Raw genomic sequence first — 11,700 nt, 5'->3', positions numbered from 1 at the left:
GGGAGTCCATTAAGCCATCTGACCAGCATCTGTCTCATTTGTTCTCTTCTCCTCCCCAGCAGAAGTGTGTCCAATATCTTTTGCAATTTTTATATACACACAGCTATGTTTATAGTAAAAGGCAAGATCAAATAAATGCACCTTGCCCATGGAGTGGAAGGTGGTGAGGCTTGCGATGGCCCTTAATTCCCAGGGGAGTTTATTTCAGAGTGTTTACCCTGATCCCCCAAGAAGCTCTATTTGATATTCCCACGTTGCTGCCTCATCTAAAGAAACCCCAAGTGCTTTGAGCTGAACTTGTGTTTATGCCTGCCTATGACATGTTGAAGAGACATTCATGTTACAGCATCTCCACTCACCTACTTGCTCAGTTACTGAGTGGAGTGAACAGCACTGTGTAGGAGCTTCTACAATTTCCCTGCCCACGACACTAGAGGGGCCAGCTTTCCGTATATTTTCACTTTAATCCAATATATAATCAACACAAAAATATAATATCCTTGGAAATCAAGTTCTTACAATAATTCTATAAATATATATAATATAATATATATAACAACTTATTAAATATTATAGACCAAGAGCCCATCGATGCACAAAATCCCCACTCTTTATGCTTGTTTCACTCTTTGTAGACAAGGCCTCAGATGGCAGAACTGCTGAGCTGTAGAAGAGTATTCATGCAAGTGCTGGAATGAAGTACTGAAGGGAAACCTCCTCATGAAGCAAAATGAAGTGAACAATCCTTTTGCTCACAATATCTGTAAAAGAGACATCATAAAGCCAATTGGAAGGCTGGCACAAATACGTAACACAGTGGAACTTCTATATAGGAGAGGCAGAAGCTCTGTCATCTTCAGAGGAAAAGCCCGCTTCAGCATAATGCAGCAGTGATCCAGGATCCTCCTCTCAGCAGGGTCTAAACTTGTATTGAATGTGATACAAAATCCTACGCGCCATTTCTATCTGCCTGTGGCTGTAATACACATTTAGGTCTCAACATACAAGAGCAGTGACTGTGTACATTGATAGCATACATCATACACTTAAATAGATTTAGAAAAACAGCCTTGAACACACTGGAAAACCACTTGAGAAAAGAAAGGGTAGCCAGGATACCTAGGTTATTTTCTAGAGATTTGAGAATTTTGCAATGGGGCAGGATTGGACTTTCCAATGGCACACCATCTGCATAACTTTGACAGCTCAAATTTACGTGACTAAATTTTCAGAAATGACTAGTGATTTTGGATGCCAATTTCAGACACTTGAAAAAGGTCTGATATTGCAGAAGCTGGACTCTCAGCACTTTCTGAAAATTAGGCCCTTCTAAGATGTCTCCAGCTGGCCATCTAAAAGCTGAAAATGGCAGTCTGAATAAATTTCTCTTGAAGTCAGAGCCATTGAACTTACTACACAAGGCTTTCGTGGGATTTACTTGTTGCCCAGCAAGTAGCTGCAGGAGCTTCCGAATGTCTATGCGTGCCTCAGCCATGCTTTCCGGATCTCTGTCTTGAGTAGAATTTTGCGAACCATCCTCTGATACTAAAATGATATAAAAGAGGATTTTGTATCAAAAGTACACTCACAAGATGAGAATCACCTCTAGTTAGTATGTACTAGTTTATATGTAAATGGGTTATGATTTTAAATCCCTTTTCTCTTACAAAATTAATAACTGCAATCTTTTCACTACTTTATTAAAACTCAAATGCTCCAAAAATTAAAACTGTAAAAAAAAAAAAATTGCCAACATCTATTTTATTTGAATTTAAAATGTGTTGACTACATGTTAATTGTTAAAACATTCTGAAGAGTGAATTTCCCCAGGTATTAACAAGATCAGCCCTTAGAGTTATGTTTATCAGTACCAAAACCAACGCAGTAAGATAAAACAGACATCTGAATGGGGCAAAGCAGGAGACTTACCCCATGGAGGATTTCCAAGACCTTTAAAATGGGTTGTAACCGACACTAAATCGGTTTCTATTTTCAAGTTCATTTCTCCGTTTAAATTTGCTTCAAGCACCTACAATACAAGTAAGTAAGTCATTTGTCAATCACATTTTCACTCTGAAAATAATTAAATGTAAATGTACAACTCGTAGAGTTTGCATCAGCCTACCTCAAAAGCACCAAGACCAATATGAGCACATCACACTGATAATACTACACTCTCCACAAACTCTCCTTGCTTCTGAAATGAGTTCAAACCCCTAGTCGGCAAGGCAAGGTCTAAAACCTTGCAGCTATTTCGCAGTGTCTCACTCTCTGCAACAGCTATGCTCCAAAGGGACAATGCAGCAGGAGATAAATAATGTAAAACTGAACTCCTTAGTAGGGGTGGTCAGACATAACTCAAACCTGACTATAGTCTGATAAAATACAAGGGGTAAACTTTTCAAAAGGTGCCTACATGATTTAGGAGCTTAAATCTAATTTTCAAAAGTGACTTATGCACTGAAGAGCCTAAATCCAATAGACTTTCAGTGAGGCATAATCTAAGTTCCTAAATTCCATTTTCAAAAATGGAATTTAAGTGTTTTTGAAAAATTTAGTCTAGATTTGGGTTTTCTTAAGGTTTCACCCAATACCTATCTTTACCAAGACTAACATCTGATGGGGATTAGAGAGGAGAAGAGAAAGAAAAGCGGGGTGGGGTGCGGTGGGGTGGGAGGAGCTGGCATTGTGTAGTAGCAGAGAAATTCATTCACTCTCCAATATTTTTAGAGGTCACAACTGTTGTGTTTGGTTCCTAGATACCACCTTAGAAAAATGAAAGGGAAAGGTGGCTGCAAGTCAGTAGTGAATGAAATGATCCCTATCTCGTGCACGCAAGGACTGATTCGTCACCATTTAAGCAGATGGAGTGTTGCCATTTAGTCTAATGTGGGTATTATCAGGACCAGCTTTCAATATAATGTGAGATCCTTTGGGATAAAAGGTGATAGACGACTATAACTTTACAGAGCTTCTGAAAAATTTAATGTCATTGGATGGATCCTTCTCACAATGCTGATCACACTTTTACAGACCAAAAAAAAGATAACCCTGCCCAAGAGAGTTGTAAAGAGGATAATTCTAGATATGTTTATCCTTTTGAAAGTGAAAGACTACATGAGAAAATTTTCAGCAACGATGAGTTTTGTGCCTAGATATCATCTGAATGACTGAAGTGATGAGCTCCTACCACTGTAATCAAAATAATTCTTGTTATCCCATAGAACTAAAAATTTTCTGTAACGCAAACTCTGCTAATAATACTGTTTCTAATGTTACGCAATTCTAGAGCACTTTCCCTCCAAGGATTTCAAAGCACTTTAAAAACAAGCAATACTTAAGGCACACAACATTCCTGAGTGGACATACAAGGATCATTTCATCCAACACTGATATGCTGCTATTCCTAGTATGGAATGTGACAGACCTTTAACAGCGCTCAGCAATGCTAGCCAACCATTTCGGTTAAGAAATGAAGATTGCAATTTATAGCTGAAATGCTACTAAGAGAACTTAGACAGGTTGAAAGGTAAATCCTAGGCCACGAATTCTGGAAACACAGACATATGTTTAGCTTTGTGCCAATGAATATTCCCATTGAAATCAATGAGACTACATACATTCATACATTTAAGCATATGCATCAGGATTTGCAGGATGAGGGGCTCCGGTTGTAATTTGATCAATAAAACAGCATTAACCTGTTTTCTCTTACAACCCAAGTAGGAACTCAATTTTACATCTCAGCTGAAAGACAGTATCTGTGGCATCACATTTCTCTCTAACATCACACTGAAGCAATGATTCAGTACTGATTCAGAAGGAAAAGTACTACCTACCGTGAAGCGCACAGTGTACTTTTAGGCCCTGTTAAATAACAATAACACTGAATCCCATCACTTTCTGCAGCACTTGGATGTTCTTTGGAGGTTTCCCACAGAAGTACTAACCTGGCCCAAGCATGCTTAGCTTGCAAGATCTAACAAGGGATCACTACACAAAGTGAGAAGGAAATATTCTATGTAAGGGATGCAATTGGTCCCTTTTTCAAGGCATTAGAAGAGATATAACTTAACTTACAATGCAATTGCTGAGATTTTTCATTCTTTCCACAACACTCTTCATGGTCTTCAGCACTGGTAAGTAAATACTGACCTACAAAAATCACATCAACTGCATTTAAAAATAAAATACACAGCACTGTGATATAATATTTCACAAAGTGAAATAGATGGGATGGGATACTTCTGTATTTATCGAATGAATATTCAGCAAGGGGTGCACAACAGAACTGAAATAAATCACTGAACTACCAAGGAACAGAACACTTCCCTTACAATATCACATCATTGGTTCATTCAAACTAGCATGCTGCCCTCCCAGCAGTTCACAACACTTGAGAAGGAGCAATTATTATATACTCTTTTCCCCTTATGTTCCTAATCTGTGTTATGTGTCAACAGCAGAAGGTCTAGCCCAAACAACTTTTCAAAATATGTATCAGAGTTTCTGTTCCTCAGTGATAAGCATTCCTATGAACTCAGGAGGGGAGGGCTTTGTTATAACAATAAACATCTAGAGCTGAAGGGGAAAAAAATTCTGCGCCTATTAAACTCAAAGTAACTTAATTATTCAGTGGAGTTACTGTGGCGTTACATTGGTGAAACAGAACACAATTCATCTCAGTTATTTACAAGCCACATGAATTCAAAACTCCATTAGTTTCCTCTTGTTTATGAAAGGTTTTGTACATCTAGTGTAGTAGACATGGTGAGCAGATAGACACAAACTACATACAAAATGTATTCTCTTTAGAGCAGTTTAAACTATATATAAAATGTATTTTCTTTAGAGCAGAGGTCTTTTTCGTACATAGCTGTAGAGCTCATGACAAAAGGATCTGTACCTTATAAGAATACAGTCATACAAAATAATATACCTGGGCTGCTTACTGAAGAGTAAAAAACGCAAATAATCTGATGATAGCTCTGCCAAAAGTTATGTGGTCTCTTGTATCCAGAAAAAGAAACATCTATAATGATATCTGTGATCTACACACCTCATAATGACAATAATTGGGCTACCTTTTCAAGCGGGGGAAAAAAGAATATTAAACTTTAAAATATATATAACAACAAACGCAGTTTATAGTGTTTCACCCCAATCCTGTGCATTCAATAGAGACTTAAAAAAAAAAGGTTGCTTACATCGAAGTCTGGTACACTGGGCTCTCGGAAATCATTCCACAGTCTTCTGGGAATAACTCCCACTGGAATGTCATGTGTCACAATGCGACTACTGCTTGATAACGAGGGCTTGAGAGAGAAAAATAAAAGTTCTTGTGGTTAAGGAGCAGGATTAATAGTCAGGGAGACCAGCTTTCTAATCCTGTCTCTACCAGGTATTTGTGATGTGCCCTGGACAAAACACTTAAGATTTCTGTGCCAGAAAATGGGCATAATTATACTTCCCTTCCTCAAAGGGATTTTGCAAGGCTAAATTAATTTATGTTTGTAAAACAACTTAGGATCTGCTAGTGAATGGTGTTACAGCAATATAATGTAATATTAAAATCCTCAATGGGGCAGATCTAAATTAAAAGAAAACAAAACTAAAAAAGCCACAGTTTTGCCCTTTTACCTTATGTAACCTACTGATTTCAATAGGAATGCAAGAGGTATATATCAGGGTAAAACCTGGCCCAGTGGATGGAAAGAAGAATGGAAGCATTTGCCATTGCCTTGTTGTAACTCATTCTGTAATATTTTATTCTCCCTTTCCCTTCCTGGCTAGTATCATCCACATTCTACTAGGTGCTTTCCAAGCATAAAAGAAGGCATGCCCCTATCAGTATAGTTAAATTAGATTATTTTCCCAGCAGCATTTCAGACTATTCCAGGAAAGGAGATATAGGAATTTAAAATCAGCTATTAGATTTAGGGAACAGCACAATATTTACTACATTGTTCCCAAGGGCACTTAAAAAGCATTTTTGCTCTTACCAGTTCCACAGCTACTGTGAGACAGGGGCAGTGCTTGTTAGTCAATTTGATTTTCACCGTCTTGGCATTCTGGGCTGTTTTTAAAGCTCTTGATAGGTTTTCTGGTGTCAGCTCCAAATAAATTTCATTGTGTTCTGCTGCTACTCCTTCCATCTGGAATTCATCAAAGAAGTTCCCCTTTAAAAAAAAAAAAAAAACAGAGGGGAGAAATGACAGGAAAAATTGTTTAAATTTAAAATACGGCAAGTCACAGTAAGCAGAATTAAAGTATTGTACCATATATTCAGAACTGACTGTCTACAGGTTGAAACTTCCCTCTGCTTTGTGTGTTTTGTATGTTACAAAACAGACTCTGCAGGCATAAAGGTCCAGCTGTGTGGACCCCATGCAAATTCAGTGCTTAACGTATTAACTTCAGACTTTTACATGCCACCTCCCATTAATAAACAGAGAGGTTAAAACGTTCTTATTACTTGTGCCACTACACACAAAATCTGAGCCAAAATATATGTGAAAGTCACCCTAGAAACAGAAAAGTTCAGCCATATGAAGACACATTCTCTATGGGGAAATTAAGAACATAAGGAGGGCCAGAGTGGGTCAGACTAATGGTCCATCTAGCTCAGTATCCGGTTTACCATCAGTGGCCAAGTTACAGATGCTTCAGTGAGAATAAACAGAACAGGGCAATTTATCTACTGATCCATCCCCTATCGTCCAGTCCCACCATCTGGCAGTCAGAGGTTTAGAGCCACTCAGAGCATGGGGGCTGTGTCCCTGATCATCTTGGCTAATAGCAATTGACAGATCTATCCTCCATGAACTCATCAAATTCGGTTTTGAACCCAGTTATGATTTAGGCCTTCACAACATCCCATGGCAATGAGTTTCACAGGTTGCTTGCACATTGTGTAAGTTGAACAGTCTCGGTCTATTTAATCTCTCCTCATATAGAAACTGTTCCATATTCCTAATCATTTCTGTTGCCCTTCTCTGTACCTTTTCCAATTCTAATAGATATTTTTTGAGTTGGGGCGACCAGAACTGCACACAGTATTCAAGATGTGGGCATACAATGGACTTATATAGTGGTATTATGATATTTTCTGTCTTTATTATCTATCCCTTTCCTAATGGTTCCTCACATTGTTAGCTTTTTTGATTGCTGGTGAAATACATTCCTGCAAAAGTCTATACACCACTGAAGTCCCTCTTAAACCTTTAGAACAGCCACCTTAGTTTTAAAGACATTGAGAGATGTTTCATATACTGTTAATTATGCAGTATCAGCCTATTTCTCTGGCACGTACCTGACTTAACTCACACCACATGCTGACCCCTCCATTTGCCACTTTATCAGTAAGGATGAAGTAAAGTTTGTCCACTGTAAGGCGTAGAGTGCACGTCTTGGCTAGTTTGGCAATTGTATTGATCACACCTATGGGATAAAGTTTCAATAAATGACTTCCTAAAACTTCTAGCACAGGACAAAACAACTTTGCTTGCAAGGTTGTGGTTTGCAGTTCAGTTGGAAAGAACATTATTAAAATAAATAAATCAATGGAAAGTGGGAACCCAAGACTTCGATATTTTGTTAAATTCTGTTGTTTTGGTTTACCCCCACACCCATCATTATTTTGTTTGGAGAGACAAGGTGGGTAAGGTAGTATCTTTTGTTGGACCAACTTCTGTTGGTGAGCAAAACAATCTTTCAAGCCACACAAGAGCTCTGTGGTTCAAAAGCTTGTCTCTCTCACCCACAGAAGTCAGTCCAATAAAAGATATCACTTCTCCCACCTTGTCTCTCTAATATCCTGGGACTAAAAAGCTACAACTACGCTGCACATAATTATTTTTTGTCTTGTCACCTATTTCCTATCCTGTCTGACATCTCAACTGTGAGAAATCTGTGGTAGGAGCTATCTTCTTTATTTTTTTCTGTATACTGCTCTGCAAGAGGACTACTTGTTTAGGTGCTACCATTACCACAAATAGTAAACAAACACGTAAACAAACAAAAGTGGAAGATTACAGAGCAAAATTGTTGGAACATAGGAACAAGCCACAGACTAATGGTCTATGTTTTTTTAAAAAAATTCTTGTTTTATTTATGTATAATTGTGCCTACATGTTACAGTGCAACATGCCCTGGAAATATCTCACATGGACAAATATTCTCAGATCTACCACTGAGCTGTTCTGGCAAGTTGTTGCAGGGCTCTGTGCCTCAGTTTCCCCATTTGTAAAATTAAGACAATGACACCTTTCTTAGGTAATGGCTTTTGGGATACAACGTGCTATACAAGGGCCAGGTGTTATACTGCCCTGTAAACAGGCGTTGACATTTGTCTTCTAAACCAGCCAGTTTAGTCGCTTTGGATATAAAGCACTCTATGACCAGGAAAGCAGCCGCCAGGAAGATGAGGCCCATGGTTCTTGTGCTTGCAAAGCAGCCCCGGGTTCCCCTCCTCACGCGTGTCACTCTATGGGGGGGGGGGGGGGGTGCATGGCTCCTTGCGGGACAGGGAGAGGCTAGGGGATCTGGCGGCACATATCACCGAGATTTTAAAACTCAGGGGGCATGAGGGTTTGTAATCTCCCTCCCACTCCATCTCCCAGCCCCCGCCACAGCTCACTCTGCCCCTTTCCCCACAGACAGGCTCCCGTCCCGTCCCCTAGGGTCCCTCCCACCCCCGCTGCTGCAGACCCGCGACCCCCCAGCCCAGCCCGCTCACGGGTGAAGTGGTTCAGGCAGGCGACGTCCACGATCTTGGCCCGAAACCGCATGGCGGCAGCCACCCTGAATTTGGAAGCAAAATAAACCCGCCCCAGCTCAACCTCTCCGGGAAGCCCGGCCCCGGGCAACCCAGTTCCGCTTCCCCCTCTCTTCCCCTCCCACCTCTGCTGCCTCGTATAGCGTCAGCGTGCGCCTAACCCGGTGAGAGTGTAACAAAGGGCCTGATTCGGGTGTCAGTCCGGAGTTACTCCATTGGGGGTCAATGGGGCTGAGCTGGTGTAAAAGCAGTGCCAGCGCGAGCTCAGTATCAGCAGCATAGAGGGGGTGTTTCCGAGAGAGCAGATCACACACACAATGCACTACTGCATGTGCCTTGCTGCATAAAAGTGGTGATGATGTTACTTCTTTCCTTTAAAAAAAATGAAGAGCTAAAGGAAATAGGGAAAAGTTGGTATCAAATATTAACAGAACAAAAAACTACACACATAAAAAAGGTAGGAGTTGAGCAAAACAAAAAAAAAAAAACAAAAAAAACATAGTGTTAGAAATGGCTCAAAATATGAAAGAAGGGAAATAAGCATAAAACAATAAAATAAAAAGTGAAAATTGGTAACAGTTAAAAAAAATGGAGACTAGACCTGTGCTTGACTCTCCACTCAGTTACACCAATGTTACACTGATTGAAATCAAGGAGTTAGATTGATGTAAAACTAGTGTTGCCATGTGGGGAATCAGGCCTAAAGAAAGGTTAGGAAAAGAGAGTGAAAAGGAGCAGAGGAAAAGGGGGGGAAATGAACTGAGTATTTTTTAGGAACTAAAGCAGTAGTTCTCAAACTTTTTTTACTGGTGACCCCTTTCACATAGCAAGCCTCTGAGTGCGACACTGCCCCCCCATCAATTAAAAAAAACACTTTTTTATATATTTAAGCCCATTATAAATGCTGGATGCAAAGCAGGGTTTGGGGTGGAGGCTAACAGCTCCCAACGCCCCATGTAATAACCACATGACCCCCTGAGGGGTCCTGACCCCCAGTTTAAGAACCCCTGAACTAAAGTTTGGCAAGGAGTTGTCTTAAGGGGCAGGGGAAGCAAAATGATTTAATGTGAACACTAGATGGGGCTGGTGAGCTCACAGTCGGTTACAGTCCGATGACAAGAATAGTATGCATACTAATAAAACCCCAGCATTATAATACAGAAGAGTTTATGTTGCTCTGACTCTTGGTACAAGGGGAACCCTATATGGAATCAGTGCTTAAAGCCACAGGATCCAAGCTTGCTGCTGTTGAAAATGCTGTTATTAGGTATTATTTGTAATCATAGCACCTACCTAGGAATCCTAGTCATGGACCAGGATCCCATTGTGCGAGGTGCTGTACAAACACAGAACAATAAGACAGTCCTTACTCCAATGAGCTTACTAGGGATCCTGTACCCTCTCCCTCCCCATAACTATCTGGGCAGGTAGTTCAGAGTGTGAAGAGAGAGGGAGGAGAGAAAGAGGAAAAATCCTTTACCCTTTGCAGTTGGGAGGAGGAAGGGTAGAGGCTCCTCTCATGGAAAGCAACAGTGGGTGTAGTGGATGGAATAAGGCTATCTTCCACCTGAGAGCAGCTGAGGGAGAAGCTAGAGGTGTTTGTAAGTAGAGTACATGTTCCACTGCACGTCCTCCCAGCAACTAGGAGGGAATAGTCTAATGGGGCAAATACTCATTGGAATGGCAAGGCATGTTGGTGTCAGTCTGGCCTCCCAATAAAAGCAGTGGGTTTTTACATGATAAACCATCAACAATGACAACTGTGTGAATTTTCCAGTGGCAGGAATTGTGAGTAGCATAATTTAAGCAACTCACTTCATGTGAAAAATTCATGTATATGGCAGCTTTGCATCATATGTCAGAGAGGAGGCAGGGCCATGAGGCATTAATGCCCACTCTGACAGACACCATGTATACCCTTATCAGAAATGACAATGAGTTGCGTGCCTGTGTTTAAATTATTTGGGCAAAAACTTGTTAGAACATGCTGAGACAAACTCTGTTATAAACCAAAGCATCTCAGGACAAATCCAGGCTCCAACCCTGAGGCCTCTCTGGAGTTTGCTCCCATGTAGCACTAATCAGATCCCAAGTAGCCCCCTCAGCAGCAGCCAGAGATCAGCTTGACTGCCACCAAATCCCTCTTCTGGGGGCAGACTCCATGTCTCCCCCTACTGCATTACCATAAAAGATAGTGAGTGATACCACTGAAATGGGGGTCATATAAGAACTGCAATAGATGTTCCTGATGGAGTTGTGTTCTCCCCATATGAGTGACAGTTAGAGGGACCATGAAGGAGCTGGGTACTCTGAAGAAACAAGCTAACTCACATCTCTTAAAATGGAACTGTCAGTCAGGGAGACAGGAACATCAAAGCCCAAGATTTCATCTAACCGCAAGGTCATTGGGCTGTTCTAAATTGGCGTATGGGTACAGGGCCTCACAGCGGCTTCATCAGGATTAATGAAGTGCGAAAGTGAGCTTCAAGTCTGCTTTCCACATACCCTGTAACTTGTGCTGCATGCAAGTCCTCTGACTGGATTTGATTTTCTCCTCATTCTTTGTTCTTACAGCTTCTTTTTTTAAAAGAATTTTGCATTTATATGTAGAATTATCTTGCAGAGCCATTGTCTCTTTTTTATTATTACTTTTGTGATTCTACTAATAATATTTTAATGATTGCTCTATGCATGTTAATTTAAGTTCTTTTTCAGGTTCTGTTCTATTTGGTTAATGCTTAGGTTGGTTTAGTATTATATTTCTGTGTGTTAATTATGAAAAATGAAAACAATTAAACAAGAGAAATGATAAATTTATTTTGTTTTGCTTTTATGTCAACTGTATTATTCACAACCCCATAGCTATTTTTAGTAAAACAAGCTAGAAGTAAATACTTCTCGGGACTAAGAGCTGCAAAACTGCA

General features: G+C 40.2%; 1 protein-coding gene across 1 annotated transcript; it reads right to left on the bottom strand.

The window, feature by feature from the left end:
- Positions 1 to 466: 466 nt before the first annotated feature.
- Positions 467 to 8,821, bottom strand: HUS1 (HUS1 checkpoint clamp component). Its single transcript, XM_065399450.1, has 8 exons — positions 8,738 to 8,821; positions 7,313 to 7,440; positions 6,003 to 6,179; positions 5,208 to 5,315; positions 4,081 to 4,155; positions 1,930 to 2,029; positions 1,414 to 1,545; positions 467 to 761 (listed from the first exon to the last, which is right to left on the bottom strand). Exons 1-8 carry the CDS (start codon positions 8,787 to 8,789, stop codon positions 679 to 681), a joined length of 855 nt encoding a protein of 284 aa, XP_065255522.1. The 5' UTR covers positions 8,790 to 8,821; the 3' UTR covers positions 467 to 678.
- Between the last annotated feature and the right edge of the window lie 2,879 nt (positions 8,822 to 11,700).

Source organism: Emys orbicularis, chromosome 2 (assembly GCF_028017835.1).
Source record: "Emys orbicularis isolate rEmyOrb1 chromosome 2, rEmyOrb1.hap1, whole genome shotgun sequence".
NCBI classification, from domain to species: Eukaryota; Metazoa; Chordata; order Testudines; family Emydidae; genus Emys; species Emys orbicularis.
Note: the sequence above shows the minus strand (reverse complement) of the source record. Positions and strands in the feature narration are given on the sequence as shown.

Bases quoted from the DNA above. Each gene is read 5' to 3' on its own strand.
- HUS1 (XM_065399450.1), bottom strand. From the start codon at position 8,789: ATGCGGTTTCGGGCCAAGATCGTGGACGTCGCCTGCCTGAACCACTTC. The intron at 7,441-8,737 runs GTGAGCGGGCTG...TTTATCCCATAG, and splicing joins CTGCCTGAACCACTTCACCC to GTGTGATCAATACAATTGCC. The intron at 762-1,413 runs GTAAGTTCAATG...TCTCTTTTACAG, and splicing joins TCCCACGAAAGCCTTGTGTA to ATATTGTGAGCAAAAGGATT.